This window comes from Opisthocomus hoazin, chromosome 15 (assembly GCF_030867145.1).
Source record: "Opisthocomus hoazin isolate bOpiHoa1 chromosome 15, bOpiHoa1.hap1, whole genome shotgun sequence".
Lineage (NCBI taxonomy): Eukaryota > Metazoa > Chordata > Aves > Opisthocomiformes > Opisthocomidae > Opisthocomus > Opisthocomus hoazin.
Genome location: NC_134428.1, coordinates 23,315,650 through 23,333,277, shown reverse-complemented (window position 1 = coordinate 23,333,277; position 17,628 = coordinate 23,315,650). Strand labels below are relative to the sequence as shown.

The 17,628-nt window shown below is 44.1% G+C and overlaps 1 protein-coding gene across 6 annotated transcripts in view; it reads left to right on the top strand.

The window, feature by feature from the left end:
- Positions 1–17,628, top strand: part of TOM1L2 (target of myb1 like 2 membrane trafficking protein) — a 58,959-nt gene that overhangs the window by 20,589 nt on the left and 20,742 nt on the right. For 3 of the 6 annotated variants that reach the window (XM_075436045.1, XM_075436043.1, XM_075436041.1), the window contains exons 2-11: positions 460–544; positions 1,236–1,314; positions 2,960–3,109; positions 7,429–7,563; positions 8,522–8,680; positions 9,445–9,561; positions 12,232–12,365; positions 14,826–14,874; positions 15,989–16,112; positions 17,212–17,329. In XM_075436045.1, coding sequence (XP_075292160.1) covers positions 460–544; positions 1,236–1,314; positions 2,960–3,109; positions 7,429–7,563; positions 8,522–8,680; positions 9,445–9,561; positions 12,232–12,365; positions 14,826–14,874; positions 15,989–16,112; positions 17,212–17,329 — 1,150 coding nt within the window. Of the gene's footprint in view, positions 1–459; positions 545–1,235; positions 1,315–2,959; positions 3,110–7,428; positions 7,564–8,521; positions 8,681–9,444; positions 9,562–12,231; positions 12,366–14,825; positions 14,875–15,985; positions 16,113–17,211; positions 17,330–17,628 lie in introns of all 6 variants that reach the window. The other 3 variants (XM_075436044.1, XM_075436042.1, XM_075436039.1) reach the window with 1 other exon arrangement.

Below are 17,628 nucleotides of genomic sequence, written 5' to 3'. Positions count from 1 at the left end.
TCATGTGCTGATGATTCGGGACTTCCTTGAATTCTGTCTCCAAGTTGCTATCTTTCCTCCCTCGATGCATGTGGAGGGGTTGCCTACTAAAACAGGCAGGAGGTCGTGCTGAGTTTGGGGAGATTGTGCTACCTCATAACTTGCCAACAATGCAGCATCTGAGAAGTTTAAATTGGAATTAGCTGACATTTTCCTACTCTCCCAGGAATTCAGGAGTCTTTGAAGAACAGCCCATCTATGTGGGCTGAAGGTAGCGAGCCTGAGGGATAATTGATTCTGTCTGGAAACCTCTGTGCTGATCCCTAAAACCAGGAGGGAAGGTTTGATGTTGCTTACAGTCGGTGGGGACTTTTGGTTTTTTCCTATCTTACTGGATAGTTTCAGCTCAGAGTAACTGAAGATGGATTGAAGTACAGTACCTAATCAGGAAGATGTCAAAAGATATATTTTTCTTTACAGAAAAGGCCACAGATGGCTCTCTGCAGAGTGAAGACTGGACACTTAACATGGAGATCTGTGACATTATCAACGAGACAGAAGAAGGGTACGTGCTGTTTCAGCAGACTTTTGAAGGTTCATGAACACAATCTTCATCCACTCGTACTCGGCGTGTGAGGAGGTGCAGTGAGTCTGAGGGCAGATGCTCATAGTTTAAATGCAGTTTGCGTATGAGTTGTGTAGCTTTCCTGCTCCTTAGACGTTTAGGAAAACTACTGTGTGATGCAGCACTTTCTGCGGTCGGTCTCCGATTGGGAGGGCTGGCATGAAAAACGTAGCTGGAGAGGGTGCCGCGTTTGTATTCCTGGGGTTCTTGTTTTCAGCAGGCGTGCCTCTGTGCAGTGCTGCAATGCTATTAATTGCGGCCGTTTGAACAGAGGGCTTCTCCGGTACGTCTCCTTCAGCATCAGAAAAGCTGCGTGGCTCGCAGTTTGCAGGAGAACCGATCACTGGTCTTATGCCCTGGGCCTTTTTTGGAGTGGCTGCCAATCTTTCCTGCTTGATCAACGTCCTGCCTTGCTGGAGGCCTTGGGCATTGCTCTGGTCTTGACTTCTGTGATATCTTATCTTGTCACATAATTCTACATGACCCTAGTTTGGTTGCAGTCAAGTAGTGTGAAGTTAGCACACATGCTTCTGTCCAGCTGGAAACGGTAAAGGATTCCTTTTCCCACAGTATATGGCATGTGAAAAGTGTTTCTGAGCTGTCTTTTAAAAATGGTGTTTTTCTCCCTCAGTCCAAAGGATGCCATTCGAGCACTGAAGAAGAGGCTGAACGGAAACAAAAATTACCGAGAGGTCATGCTGGCGCTGACGGTGAGCGGGGGCAGGCTGGAATGCCTCGAAAGGGCAGAACCCTTTGCTTTTGTCATTTTCCTTTTCCTGGCACTCTCTTGAATGTACACACTATTTGCTTTAACAGCCACTGCTCTGCCCTTTTCTTCTCTCCAATTGCCTCCTCGCTTCCATGGGGAGAGTTGCTGGAAGCTTTGCATAGCGTTTTTCTGACTCCATTGATTTCTGCTTTTTTCTGGGCTCTTACTCATTCCAAGTACTGGCTGAAGAAAGTTAAAGTATCCCAAATGGGTCTGTGTACCCTGTGGGGCTTTCCCTTCCACTTTCATCTCCCTGTGCCCTACTGTTTCTCCACTCCAAGACGACAGCTGTGGGTGAATCTGCAAGTGGGGATGATGAACTTGCCATATTTTCAGCTTCATAAGTAGCTGATGCACAATTTCCCTCGTGAATGGATCTCTGTAGGAGGCTCAAATTAATTTATGCTGATCTAATTTCACTCAATAAAGTGTAAGTTATATTCTATGCATTTGGGGAGCACTGCTAAGGTGTGAGATAATTTGCCAGTGACATTTCCTACTGATGACTTCAGCTAGGGGTTTCCTGGGTAATGCAGCACTCCTGAAAGCACGGTGCTGGTCAGGCTCAGCGCCACAGCAGCCTGAGGAATGAGCAGCAGTGACTGGATCGAGTTATACTGCTGTGGGTAGGTGATCTGCGTGATTCTTTCACAGAGCCCTTGTTGCATCTCCCTGACGAAGCGTGACTCTACTTTCTGTCTTGCTGTTTCCTATCCTGGGTTGTCATTTTGACAGATTACCAAGGACCAAACCATGAGATTATCCGTTGTGCGGGAAGGAGTGAAATTCATCAGGAATGAGTCCATGTCATCAGGGCTGATGAAGGTAGCTGAAGTAGGAGAGTAATTACAGACTCCTCCGATACAGAGACGCAGTGGTTATTAGGCATGGCCGTAAGGAGAAGTGACGTGTTGGATTTATCTCCATGCTAATCGTGTTCTTCAGAGAAAAATCAACAGCTGTTCTTCCATGGCAGTTGAATGGCAAGTGGAAGGTGCCTCTAGCTAGGTTGCAGGGGGAAAATGTGTCAAAGTATAACCTGTCAGAGCATGCACAAGGGAGTGTTTTGAATGAGTGAAGATCATTCACCTGAATTCCCAACTCTAAAACATGGCTTATAGCTCAGAGCAGCTGGGTCCAGCTGTGTTCCAGCTACATAGAAAATGGTGGAGTGCCACAGCATGATAATATTTCACTGTGACAGGATGTCCTCTGTCTTACCTGCGCTTGATGGGATGCTGTGTACTTAGCTGTTCAGCTGCACAGGTTGGAAAGTTCTGCTATGGAGAGGAAGAAACTTTAGATTTCTTTACTTGAAACCAGGCAAAGGTAGACCACAAAAGTGCCCGAGATGTTAATGGTGGGTGAGGGACATCTAAACATGTGTGTAGAGAGGAAGCTTTTTGGTAAAATTGAGGAAGAAAAGAAGAATAAAGTGTGTCAGTGTAATTTCTCCTCCATCTTCTCATCCTCCCATCAAAAATTTTAAAATAAAAAGAAAACCAAAATCAGAAACCAACCACATAGGTGCTGCATGTGTGATCAAGCTTTGCTCCAACAATGAATGTTCTTTTGTGTGTGTGTAGGTGTTGGAGACCTGTGTGAAGAACTGTGGCCATCGCTTTCATGTCTTAGTGGCAAACCGTGACTTCATAGATGGTGTTCTGGTGAAAATCATCTCGCCCAAGAATAATCCCCCCACTATTGTACAGGATAAAGTACTAGCGCTGATTCAGGTACACGGCTTGTCTCTGCTTCCATATGTTGCTGCCTGAAATAAGGACTGTCTGCTTCAGTGCTACGCATCGCTGAACATGCTGTCATCATTAAAAACGTGGCAAGTTTTTTATATGTAAAAACAAACAATATATCCAGATTGTCAGGGAGGGGCAGACCTGCACACGCATAGGTGCTTTATCCGGGGAGAAATGTCTGGATTCTAATTAGAGAGGTAGCACTCTGCTGTAAAACAAAAGGGCTTAATAAAAGGTAAATGGATGGCTTTGCAATTGAACAGTCACATCTAGAAGCTGGAGACCTGCTTCTGTGATGGGCTTGTCATCTGAGGCCGGGAAATTTTAGAGGATCGCGCTTTCGCTGTCAGTTGCAGAACACTTACCTCACCGTGTCTGTTTCCCTGACCGTAAAATGGAGCTGTTTCCCTCCATTAGAAAGCGTTCTGAATTCCTTTTAAAGATGGTTATAGAAAAGTAAATGACCGTATAGGAGTTAAAATGGTTTTGGTGTCTTTTCTCTGGTTATTGTGCAGTAAAACTGCGCTGTCAGATCCTTGCCTGCAGTGGGGAGGTTCAGACGTAGGCCTGTCTGCCACTTCTCCTTCTGTGCAGCAGAACAATAAACAGCCATGTTAATTCCACAAACCATTAGCATCACATAAGGAAACACTGGTGCCTGCCTGGAGGAAATCTGACAATTATGGGAAGCTTTATCACTAAGCTCCTACAGGCTATTGCGTACACCAGAGACTAAAAGACACTGCGTATTTAAAAGGATATAAACCTGCTGCAGTGGTTCTTGTGGGAAGGTGTTTACAAATGTGCAGCATAGTTTTCCAAATATACTTCTGATTTTTGTGGCAAAGCATGCAGTTGCATTTCTGCTGGTTTATTTGTTAGATATAGATAGATAAGACATGACAATATAAATAGGTGATTTCTGAACAGGAGATAGGCTGGGTGGGGGAATTAGGTGGGCATTGCATTGGGGTCTGTGTCTTTATTTCTGGTCTCTGATCTCAAGGGGTTTTTTTTATAAAAAAAAGCACAAAATTATTGAAGTTATTAAAAGCAATTCATGTTCAGCTGCCTGAGCCCTCGGGTGTCTGCCTGCTTTGGTGGAAGAGCTGAGGCATGTAGTGACCAGGAGATGGGGTTAAACGCTGTCCATAAAGAGAAACAGTTTCCATGCTGTCTGCTGCAGTTTTAGAGAAGGTTGGTTCTGCTGGGTCCTGGATTTAAGTGGATTCCCAGTCGTCAATGCAACTAAGATGGAAGGGTTTGTAACGGAACCAAAAAGCCGCAGTCATTGCCTCAGTGTTTTAAACAGAGCTTTATCTGAGTAGACTTAGTGCAGTAGAGCTAAAAGGCTCACTCTGGGTACTAAATGCCTTTTGGTATAAAAAGCCTGAGAATTATGAAAGCTGCCTGTGGGTGGGTTCTGTTCGTGTCTCTTTAGCTGGAGGTGGTAGGGGACCTTGTTTTCCAGATTGCCTGACAAGTTGGGGAAAATGATTGCAGTCACTCATCTCAGGTGCCCTGTGGACACGCACACCCAAAATATCCCGTACGTCGTGACTGCTTTGCTCAGCTTAGACTTTGCTCATTAGAGCTCCCTGCGGTTGGTGTTAACTCCGTTCCAGGGGGCCGATCTCTTCTCAGCTCTGCTCCACTAACATTATATTTATCCCCTTCTGTGGGCTTTTTACAGTTTGATATCAGGGAACTAATAAGAACAGAAATGAGAGGATTGATAGTACTTGGAAGCATGGAAAAAAGCTGCACAGTCCGCACATGTCTTCAGCCATGCAGCTCTTGTAATCGTGGGTCTTTCCATAGCAAGGGTGGATAAAGCTGCCATCCGATTTCTTGTCTAGAGACTTGGCTGTTTTGAGATGTTGAGCATCTTGTGTCTCACTTTCTCAACCTGTTTGCCAGCATGCATGAATTAGCGTGTATTACTTATTGCTTATCCTTCCTTCTTCACCTTGCTAAAAGGCCTTGGGAGCATTCGTTACTTCTGTGCCTCTGGTAAGGGCTTGCATACCACCTGAGAGTTCATACCAGCTGCTGCCCAGTAGCTGAGCACTGTCATCGAAGACGAAGCATGGGGAAACTTCTAGTGGCACGGCAAATTCTTTGGAGGGTACATGTGTTAAAAAGTGTCTCACACTGGAAAAATCGTCTTGTGATGGTCACTGATTTAGGGGCCAGATTTGCAATGGTATTTAATTCAGCTGCTTGGACACACTGAGGTGCCAGGTGGGATTTATACAGCAGCATCCCTAAGCATCTACCTTTGATAGGCTGGTCCGAAGTCTTAGAAGATCTGAATTCAATCTCACCTCTGTCACACACTTGTTTGGACAATGGGCAAGCCTCCTAAGCTCTGTCTGTAGCTCCTTATCTGTAAAGTAGAGCTAATATTACTGTTGCCTAGTTGAATTGTAAGCTGTCTGGGACAGGGATTGTCTTACAATGTGTGTAGACAGCACTTAGGACAATAGTGCCCAGTCCTGCTTGTGACCTCTGAGAGACACAGTAATGTAGATAATGTTCCCAGCTCGGCTGAAGAAGAATACAAATGGAAGTGTCTCCTTTCTCCAGGGAGGAGGCTTGCAGAAGAGAGAATATATTAAAAACGTAGAGTGCAAATGAAGTGAGTTCACTGTCGTTAGTGCCTATGACAAAATCTATAGGAAGCCATTGAAACAGGGATGCATTAGTACGTCCTCCTGGACGAACAAGCCTCATTAAAAGTTGGGGGCAGCAATGCAGCATCAATTTGCCTCTACTTTTCTTTTGAGTGATTATTAGATAGACCGTCCCTTGCCTAACGTTTTTCACTCTTACTTGCAAATAGAGTTGAAGTGGGGAACACCATTATGTAGAAGCATCACTCAGATGACTTCTTCTGTAAATGGCAAATGCGGAGAAAGTGCAGAGGCAGAGTTACTAGTGCAGTCAATATCTCCGTCAGAATTAGGGATGGTTTAGAAGGTCACTTCCAAGGAAACAGAATGGCTCTTTGCAGTTGGAACTGTTTTCTCTGGCTCAAGTAAGGCTGTTTGTATTTGCACTGCATCAGAACATCTGATGCAGATAATTTACTCTTAACAAAGCTAAGAAGCAAACCTAGAATTGTTAGCTTGCAACTGAGAACGGGTTGCCTCCTAGGCACGTAGGATGGGAAATGCTCTTTCTTACCTTGCATTGCTATCTTTGATTTCTCTCCTCTCAAATATAAGAAGTGGTTAAAAACAGCTTTTAAATTAAAAATAGTCAAAGAACTAGTGTAAAAGTGGTGACTAAATGAATTAAGTTCAGAGCCCACGCACACGTCTCGCAGTAGTTCTGAATCCAGCACACTGATGCTCTATCTCACATATGTGGGGGTTTGTGGAATGCTTCGTTTTTTAATTGAGTCATAATATTTCAATTTTTCCTTCCCCTGAATTTTTAATACTTGGCTAATTTCCAGCAGAAGTGAAAGAGGGTAGAGACTTTTGAGATACTACGCTCTTAGCAGCATCTTGAGTACAGGAGGCTGGCTAGCGAGGAGAAACACTTAGTACTCCCACTGAAGGAAAAGCTCAAACGTGAATTGAAGTCTTTCTAGACACCAGAGAATTCATGGGGGAGCGATATTATGAGTGTTCTGGCTGTGGGAAATTCTCCCTTTAAACTTGTTCTTTCTGACACACCAGGGTGTCGAAGTGTTGGATATGCTTGGTAAGAACCCAGGCTTCATTAGTTCTGCTGCTCGGGGGACTGCATGCTTCACAATACAGGAACCTCAGAAACCACCTTTTTTTGTTTAAGTTTGGTCCAAATAAAATACTGAAGAAAACTTGACAGCTGTGTTTTTGCTTTGGCAACAAATGAGGATGTTTCACAAAATAAATTGAGATTACCTAACGTTATTGTATGACTTTATGAATTTTGCTTAGATCAATTTAATCTTTCACGCAGACTTTTTCCGATGAGTCATTGGCCATAGAAGATGCAAGAAAAGATCAGCATGCTGTCACTGCTATGTAGAGGAGATTGGAAGAGGCTTTCGTTTGCATTGGAAGATGTTGATGATGTCAGGGGCTAGACATAGCTACTGTGCACTGGGTTCCTATCTGTTTTATATTTGAATAAAATGTGTATGTGGCTGTCTTAGTAATATTTGCAGGATGTTTTAGACCAGATCTTATGATTAAGCTTCCCTTTGAAGCTGAAACACGTGAAAACTTTTGTAGTCAGTATCTGAGGTCAGGGTGGAGCTGGAACTTCGTTTGGAAGTTTTCTGGATAATCCCTCCTGTTTTCCAGGCTTGGGCTGATGCCTTTCGAAGTAGCCCTGATTTAACTGGCGTAGTGCATATTTATGAAGAACTCAAGAGGAAAGGCATCGAGTTTCCCATGGCAGATCTTGATGCTCTGTCTCCAATACACACACCGCAGAGGGTAAGCTGCAGCATTGCCATTCCAGATATCTAAATAGCTGGGTAACTGCCCTTCTTTCCCCTCCTGTTTTTCTGAATTTGGCTCATTTTGTCACATCTAGAAGGACTTTTTTAATAGTGAAAGGGCACGTAGGAGAAGCATAATACAGCTGCATTTGGCAGGCTGATGAGCTAATGGTATGTCCTCCCTGGAGTCAAACATCAATCTGAGAAAAGGGTTTGGAGGAGGTTTGTGCGCTTGTCTTGTACCACAAAACCACCAGACAAATGCAGCTGATTTGCTCGGAGAGAGTCCAGCAGGATATATGATTGAGACTTACTTCTTTTGCTCAAAAGTATCGTTGTTTCTGTTGGTGATAACCCTGAACCAAAGCCTGCCTGGCTTTTAGAGATGTACAGGGTCTGAATCTCATTGATTCCATAGTGGAGTGAGATCTTTACACCTTTGAAAAGCTAGGTCTGTAAAGTTGATGGAACTGCTGCTAGGAAGTAACTTAATGATCGCAGGTGTTCTGATTATTCACTCTGAAAACTTAAGTTAATGAGTCTTTGAAGTAATAAATGCAAGTGATCAAGGACTGAAAGATTACAATTCTTCTGTCAAAATTAATTAAATCCAGTTTCTGATGTATCACATCATTTTTTGTAAGCCTGCAACTTAATTCTTACTTTAAAATAGTTTGTTTATCTCTGGCTCTTGTTTTTATTTTGGTTCTCACTTTTCTTGTAGAGGTAAATTGACCTAAATGCGTGTGGGTTGGGTCAAAAGAGATAGGCATGCATTTTTGTTGCAGCTGTCTGTTTATGGGCTGGCCTGCCAGTCTGTTCTTTTAACTACACTGACCTTTCCCACAAGGTGCAATTATGTTCTATATTTGAGCATGTTTGGCCTGAGGTTGCTGACAAAGCAAGTGCTGTCACAATTCAGCTTTTGAACTCCCGTCTTTCTGATGTGGCAGAGTGTTCCTGAAGTTGATCCTGCAGCAAATATGCACAATTCACAGTCTCAGCAAAGGATGAGCACCAGTTCTTATTCTTCATCTTCTCCAACGGCGTATTCTGCTCCTCAGGCCCCAGCTCTGAACGTGACTGGTCCCATCACGGCTAATTCAGAACAGGTATTGGGATGATGATTCTTCTGGGTGAGACTCTTTCAGCAGATCATATTAGAAACCAATTTGCAGAGGAACTTTAACTCTTTTGACTTTGATTGCCTCCTAGGTCTGGTTCTACGTAGTAATCTTTCCTCCTATTATATGGTAAAGTCTAAGCTTTCAGTTTGTATGTGTGGGCTCCTAATGGCAGCAGTTACGAAACCTCGCAATCTGATCTACCAGTCCACTCAGTGGCTGTGCAGTAGGTTAGCAGTTTTTCTCGTGAGCTCTGTTCCTTTAAAGGCACAGAATGTCTGCAGATGCAGGAAGTCTAACAGGGAGTTAAGCCTGCATCCCTAAGACCCTTGCAAATGCCCTAATACACTATCTTCTTTTCTCTCTGCAAAAATAACAACTTCAGAGCCAAAGATGCTGCTCACAATTTGTACATCTTTCCCCACACGTGAGTGAGGCACGCAGGGCGTACTGCAACTGAGGTCTGTTTTTAGCTGCTGTTTTCGATTGCTTCCCTTCCATGCAAGCATAGCACATCTGGGTTTGTGATGATAGCGAGTGGTTCTACAAAGTTCTTTTCTTTTTCAGTTGCCTTTCTAAAATTCTCTCCTGGGTAAACTTTTTATCTTTGTATTTTTTTCCCTGGTAGAATGTCTGGAGCCTCAGATATCAAGTCAGGCAGAACCAGAGGTATCACAAAGTCAGTTCTTGAAAATGATCTGCTTAAACCAAAAAATTATGCAGTATTTTGCTGTCTTTTTACCCTAATTTAGATTGCCCGGCTGCGCAGTGAACTGGATATTGTTCGTGGGAATACAAAAGTCATGTCTGAAATGCTGACAGAAATGGTACCTGGACAAGAGGATTCCTCAGACCTTGAGTTACTCCAGGTAACAGTTTCCTAGCAAATATGATTCTGATCCTTTCGGTGCTTGAGGCTTGCTGGAGGGTGCACTTTTAGTTGTAGCTCACTTCAATGCCTTACTTTGCTTGGTTTACGTAATGAATGTGGGCTGTGCTTGACCTTCGTTAGTCTCATCACTTGATGTTCCTCATTTGTTAAGGCTTCCAGTGACAAGGATTTCTGAGCTTCCCTTGAAACTTGTTCCAGTGCTTTCTTCTCCATGTAGCTAGAAATTTTTCCCAGTGTTGAATATAAGGTGTCCTTTACCACAGAGCAGCTTAGAATTGCCATAGGCTCTGTAAGCCCCGAGTGTTTCTGCTGCTTGTTCATCCTCCATCATCACTCATACAGTGTCAAGACACTTCCAGTCACTATGCAGGAAAAAAACACTCCATGTTTCCAGCTGGACTAAATATTACCAAGGGCCTGTGGATTCTCTGCCACTTGAAGTATTAAATATGAACTGACTGTCTTTCCAGAAGATGATCTGTAGCTTCTCCTGAAGGTAGTGTCTTAAGGCAGGCACTCAGGCGAAGTTTCATCCTGTCCGGAGGGCTGGACTGGGTAATCAGAAGGGATTTCTTTGCGGAAAGTCTCAGTCCAGTGCAGCATTTATTATCTCAAGAGGGAAAATGATACGTTGAGCTCATGTCTCAGGCTTCATACCTGTTTCCCCAGGCCGGTGGTAGCAGGGTGCCCTTTTGTCTGAGGAAAGTAATACAGTACGACATGCAACATGGATGAGGAATACTGTGATCTAGCATTCCAGCTGCTGCCCTTAACATGCTATTTGCCTTTCCATAGCTTCAGAAATAGGCTTCTGTTTTCATCTTCCAGCAGGGAGGATGGGCTCCCACAGCAGTACATTTGGAGGAGGGAACTGCTCTCTGTGATACATCAGAGTTTGAAATCCATCCAAAAACTGGTCTCTCCCATGCAGCGGTATTGTGTGTTTGTCTCGGAGCCATCATGGCAGCTGATGAGAGGCTTTGCAATAAAGAGCCTTTCAGTTACTGCCCGTTTGGGTCGGAGTGCTCAAAACAAAAGAAGCTTCCAGGAAACCACGACAGACCAAACCAGCGTAGAACAGTTTGCCTACACTGAGAAACAACTACTAACGTCTTGACAGCGTAACCTCACAGCATAGCTTTAAGGTGAAGGAACTTGATCATAAAATGGAGTGACAGCAACGGTTCTTTATTCCAGCTGGTTCCCTTCTTTGACTGGTGCATCCTAAATCTGTATCACAGAGCTGGGGAGAACCCGTTTTTGATCACAAAGGATGGTTAGTCTTTTGAAAGCTGTGAGCCGGGTGCTGCGTGCAAGGACTCCTTGCTTTGAGGTTTATATAGCCCTCCTCCTTAAATAATTCCTGACATTTTCTCCAACAATCAAATGTAAACAGCTTGCTAGAGAGCCAGCTCTGAGCAGAATAGATAGGTACTGTCAGCCCTCTCGGAAAGGCAGCAAACAAACCTCTGAAATGTCACAATCTGCTTCTAAAGTGATGGGATCAAAACTGACATTGGAGAACACATTCCTCAAGCTGTTAAGGCAGCTGGATTGCACTAGGTGAAATTTATCCAGAGCTTAGGATGTCAGACCAAGCAAGGAAAACAAACACATTTTTGCTTTCATCCGGAAGGTTGTGTACCAACAAGTCATCCTTGTTTAGTGCTGAATTTTTGCTGTGAAGTGGAGCTGGGGGGAGGGGGAGATGACAGAGGGATGTGCTTTAGTTGAAATGTCAGTGCTTATTGAAGTAAAACCACGGGCCTAGTCAGTGGCGCCACGCCATATGTCACGTTTCTTCTTGTAGTTCTTCCTCAACAGACCGGTTGTGACCTTTGGTCTTGAGGTTTTTCAGGAGTAAAGATTTCTGCTAAGTAATTGGTGATGGAAGAGATGACCTGGAAGCATGAGAACTCCTGGTTTAGGCAAATTCAAATCTAGATTGCTTGGCATGAGGGGCTTCTACAATATATGCCCTTACTCTATATTCTTTGAAATTTTCTTCTGGAACTCTCCACTGCCTTTTGCAGTCTCTTGTCTCTGAACTCGCTCAGTTGAAGGGGATCTTTCTGTGTATAGTTCACTACTGAAGCGTGTGTGGAGCACTCACCTTTGCATGCTCCTGCTCCTTGCTCTGTGTTCACCCTCATGTTCTCAGTAGCTGGTAAGTCTGTGTCCCCAGACACTTCGCTTCCTCGCACACACTTAGCTACTGGTGGTAGCCTTGATGAACTTTTTTTCCCCGCTGGTTCCACCATGTGCTCCTTTTAGTTTTTAAGGATGGTATTGCCAAGAAGAGCAGACTGAATTTTGCTTAGAAGCTCTCTTCTGGAAAGCTGTTGTATTAACATGTTTTATTCTTAAAACAGATCACTAAAATACAGATATTTATTTTCTGAAGTGCTCAGAGTTGAAGAAAAATCAGGATGTTGAATTGTAAATAGGCTCTCGAGGTTTTATGCCATCGTCTCTTGAAGGGCATGTTTGATTAGATGTGCTTTTGGGTGACATTTAATCATGCAAAGATAGACTTGTCTTAGTATTTCTCAGCTGGGGGATATGTTTGGCTGTGAACAGAGCTCAACTAAATCTCCTTATTGCTAGCTGCTTATCAGAATGTGTGTGCCCAATGCATTCCTCCTAGGAACTGAACCGAACCTGTAGAGCTATGCAGCAGAGAATTGTGGAGCTTATCTCACGAGTGTCCAATGAAGAAGTCACAGAGGAACTGCTGCATGTGAATGATGATTTAAATAACGTCTTCCTCAGATACGAAAGGTATCCATCTACTTTTTCCATTCATTCTGGGTTTTCACTGAAGTGTAGAATAGGTCAGTTGACAAGATTGGGCCATCTGGGCCAATGGTCTGATATAACAAAAAGCAGAGAACCAAACCACAGAAAGGATTTACAAAGTCTTTTTATGGTCTTTTATAGTGACATTGCTGTTTCCTTTGTTTCATTTAATACAATGACTTTTTGTTTTTGGTCCTAGCCATTAAATTTTTGTGGGGCATATAGATAAAATGCAGGGCAACCTTGTGCAAAACCCTCTGAGCTAGCAGAGACCTGAGCCTGCAAGTCCCTGTGGTGCAGTGCTGTACAGATGTAGGCACCTGGGACCGAAAATAGCACAGCCACCGTCGCTGGTTCCAGTTGCTATCTCGGGCTCTGCACAAATGCTTGTGCTGCTTCCTGGCTACGGGAGGCTCCCGTGAGCTCTCTCGGTCTTCTGATCTCTGAGCTTTCTGCCTCCAACGCTGCTGCAAGGGGAGCTGTCTGGGATGGGCGTGACCTTCATGCACGGGAGGGTTTTGGTTTTAAGTAACACTTAAAATCTTGATAAAAGCCTGTCTTGCGCAGAGCGAAGGTTTTGAAGAGCTGGCCGGCAGGAATCATCCCCAGGGGCAGGACTTGGGTCATAGGACTTTCGACATGTTAGACAAAGGCGCTGTCAGCCACATCTGCTGCAGCAGGCGGCACGTGATACGGCGGTCTTGGGAAAGTTTAATCTTCCCCTTAATGACAGGCCTGGGGAGTGAGGCACTAAAGAGTACCCTTTGTTCCTTGCTCTTAGCACAGCGCTTTGTTTCTCAAGCCTTTAAAAATAAATTAGACTCTGGATCTGTGAATCTGTGCTGTCACGGCAAAGGCTGGAAAGAAGACTCAGTGGCCTCAATTTTGTCTTTGATTTAGCTGTTCAGAGGAGATCGGGGCATACTTTGAAACAAATGCTGCCTTTTTATGTGAAATGGTATGTGTTTCATGCACAAGCATGATTCTACAAGTGGCAGAGTGGAACTGTCGCTGAGGCTTAGTCTGGTCACCCGTAATATTTTTTCTATTTTCCTCCATCGGCGACTTGGCTGACTGAGGCTAATGCGTTTGTAATCATTACACACAGAAAGGTGAGCTGAGTGATGTTAGCAAGCTATTTGCCGTAGAATAGCTGCACCAGTCTGAGCGTTTTGATAAATTCCAGTTCTTCCTCTGCCATTCCAAAAGCTCCACATTCATCACGCCGATTTCTAGTGCGGGGACTGAGCTCTGTCGGTGACTCAGGCAGGAGCTCTGGCCTTCGCTGTGAAGCTTTGGATGTAAACGAACATGCGGTTCATAAGCCTTTGGGTGAGAAATATGAGGTGGGAGGTGTCTTAGGTTTCCAGCTAAGGATTTCCAGTAATAGTAGACACCCACAGTTTCCTAAAATTGAAATTTGGGCCTGAATTTGTTTTTGCTGCCTTTAAAGTCTGCGTTTTCTTCTGTTACATTGAGAAAACATTTTAGTTTGCTTGAGATTCCCTGTTGTATTTTGTTCACCTGGAAGAAAACCCATGGGATTATATGAATATTACGGGTTTTTTACTGAAAAGAGAGGTTACTTATGAAACTACTTTTAAATGAGGAAAAATTCTAACCTCAGAGAAATCACGGTGCTTTTCCTGGTGAGGAAGGAGATCCGACTGGCCTCAGACAGGCCTTGGGAGGAGGAGGAGGTAGCTCCCCTTGCTTTTTTGAGTTCATGAAAGCTGGGTTTGGGTTTGCGGCCCCACATACACAGCTGGTTGGGGAGGGAGTAGAGAAGTGACCAGCTCTTGACTCACCAGACTTCTTCTCCTAAGAAGTCTGAGGACTTCTATCCAACATCATTGCTGTTCATTCTTGGGAGGTACCAACCTATTTGAACGTAGGCTCTGACGATCCTTGAGCTGACCTAGATATGTTTTAAGAACTGACTCTGCTAATTGTTGTTTCTCTTGCCATGTGCTGCTGGGCTAGGGCTGTGCTAGCGTGCATACAGCTTCTAATTTACATCTATTGCAGCAAGAGGGAGCTGTTAAGTGGGAGTAAGACTTGCTGCGGCGCTCAGCTGGTTGAGCTGGGAGCATCAGTCTTGCTGCGGTTCCTCCTGTCCCTTGGCTAGCAGAATAGTCTGTCACGAAGCACTTAATGAAAAAAGAACAAAACACCAAAGACAAATCCTACTGTGTTTTTCTGGCATGTGGTGCTGCAAGATCAGATTTGTCAGCTTCATACCCACATTGGCCAAGAATGCAACTTCTGCAGCTGTCCTCCCTTTGTCCTGGCCTGGAGCTAGAGCTTTCAGGGTTCCCTCTTGAACAAACGAAAACGAAGTTCAGTGGCAAGCATGTCGTGGCTTTGTTACAAACTTGTGTTTTTCGTTGTTTATTGGTGGCTTTGATAGTCCATGTTGGTGTTTCGCTTTTTTCTAAACAGATTTGAACGATACAGATCGGGACGTACAACACAAAATACCAGCAATGGAGTAAGTACCGAACTCCATTTGTTACATCAGCAGCCATACTAATGTCCTTGCCATACTAATATCAGTAGTAACGGACCTTTTACCTGTCCAGCCCTGTGTCCTGCTTGTAGTGGCTAATAGTAGATACCAGGAAAAGAACATAATGAGATGGCAAATGGCAAGTGACAACTTTTAACTCAGGAAGACACTGCACTGAAACGTCTCTGTGTTTACAGTCCTTGATGGATTTTCTTTCCTCTATTAAGTTTTTTGATTGCTTTTGAGTCTATGTGGACTTTAGGCATTCACAGTGTCCTTAAGCAGTGACTTCCACAGTTTCACTACACATTTTTACATATTTATGTGGGTATTTATATAATAAATATTTTGTTTACATTTGATCAAGTCAATGATTTTTATTTGCTCCACCTAATTCTTCTTCACTGTGTCTTACAATACCGCTGTTCATGTTTATTTTCCTCATGCCACTCAAAAGTTTAGGAACCTCTCTCCTCTCCTTTTTCAGCAGCCCCTTTCTAAGCTGAAGAGTTACAGTTCTAATTATTCTTTCAGTGAAAACTATTTTATAGTTGTTTTATAGTGTTCAAGATCTGAGTTCATGATGAATTCGTACGTGGCACTATTACATTTTCTATTCTGCATTCTTCTAACATTTCCTCTATTTACTTTGCCTGTTTGCCATTTCTACTGCAGTGTGATGCAAACTTCAGCACAGGCTCTGCATTGCAACTTTAGTCACGATGAAGAAGGTTTGTTTCTGAAAACAGTTTATACCTAACATGGAAGATGGTAGCAAGTTCAGTCTGACTTAGGTCTGATGTTGGTCCAGTGCTAAAAGAGGTGGAGAGCATGGACACATTAGCTAAATCTGAAGAGATGTAGATGACCTCCAGGAGAGTTTCCTGCTATGCTGAGCAGTCAGACTGAGGTTTTTTTGGTGGCTGACCCTTTTTATTCTGCGCTTGTCACTGTAGTGTCCAACAGACTTGTTCATATGGCAGTATGCAAGAGACATATTTTTAGGAAGCACTCATTATTTTTTGGTGTTTAATGTTGCACTGCAAGAAGAAATCTCTGGCCTGTGTAACTTGCTGAGTTTCTCGTGTCCCAGCAGGTACTGAATGAGGTGACAGAAGATAACTTAATAGATTTGGGTCCTGGCTCTCCAGCTGTAGTGAGCCCAATGGTCGGAAACTCAGCACCCCCGTCTTCACTTTCTTCACAGCTTGCAGGGCTTGGTGAGTACCTGATCTGAGTAGTGCTGACGAGCGTCAGGCTGCAGTGCGTGGACTTTTTCAAGCCTAACTAGTCTGTGGGTCTTGAACAGCGTGCAGGGGCTGCTAGGCGATCCGGGTGTGTGATTGTGGGAGCAAGTCTGAGCGGCTGCTGAGGTCCCTGTGACCGACCTGAACACCCAGAACAAGCCCTTATCGCAGTGGGCTGTTGGGGTTTACGAGGAGCTGTTTTTCACTTGTGGGTCAGGGAATTTCTGCTCCCTTTGGCTCTCCACTGCCTGCTTAACTGCCATGTAGCCTTCAGAAGGTTTGGGTATGTGACTTACAGGATGAGGAAGGCTTTTCCACTCCCCTGCACAGTGGCGATCTGTCATTGGGAACCAGCCTGGCACAAAAGGAGGGATTTATTAACCAAAGAGGAGACTGAAGGAAAGGGTGCAGGTTCTTATTCATGGTAAAACTTGTACTGCTACTTTTATCTCTGCTTAGGTATAGCTCTCTGTGAAATCAGTCTGGTGAATGTTCTGGATCCTCTCCTAGAAACAATATTTGAAGTCTTTCGATGAAAGGTTTTATGAAACTGCTAGGTGTTTTACCTTAAGTCAAACCGAAGATTGATAGGATCACTTGATTTTGACTCAAGGTTCTCCACCTCTTTCAGCACTGTGCTGGTATTGTATCACTTGATTTGAAACTGTTGGTTTCACAGTCAATAGCTGAGAGACAATGTTGTGGAGAAGACTAGTATCCATGCCCAAAATTTTGGACCATGTTAGTGACTAGCAAACATCTCGGGATGAGATTGGCAGCAGGTGCACACCAATTCCCATAAGCTGGCTTCTCGATGAGAAGCGCTTATGGTCTGGTGCTTCCAGGAGGAATAAGACAATCTCGACACTTGTCTTTTAAGAAATGCATGATCAGCAGCCTCCAGCCTCTTGTGGACAGACCTGTGCTCAGTGCTGTGACTGTGAACTGGACGACATCTGGAGCTGCCCTGTGTTGTTAATGACCTCCTCTGTCACCTACACAGTCGCGGCGATGGTGCTTGCATACGGTTTGCTGTTTCACTGGTTCGCTTTTTTTTTGCCTCTGGTTGCAGACTTGGGTACAAACAGCGTCAGTGGCACACTCAGCTCTCTACAGCACTGTAATCCTCGTGATGACTTCGACATGTTTGCACAGACAAGAGGCAGTTCCTTGGCTGAGCAGCGAAAGAAGTATGTTGCAGTTTGTCTTTAGCGCTGTTTGAGTCACGCCATTGCTGTTTTCTAACGCTGTACATCTGAAACTTCTTGACTTCATTTCAGACTAAAAAAGTAGTTTTGGTGTATGTTTTTGTGCTTTTAATCCAATCCCTGTCCTGTTGGTCATTATTAGTACGAGCAAGGGGAGAAGTTCCTACTGCTGCGCAGAGCAGACTGGCTGAGTAATGCTATTTGACTGTCTTAATGAGCTCACTGGAAACTTGGAAATGAACTTGCCTTTACTTCTGCAGATGCTTCCTTTCGTAAAGGCT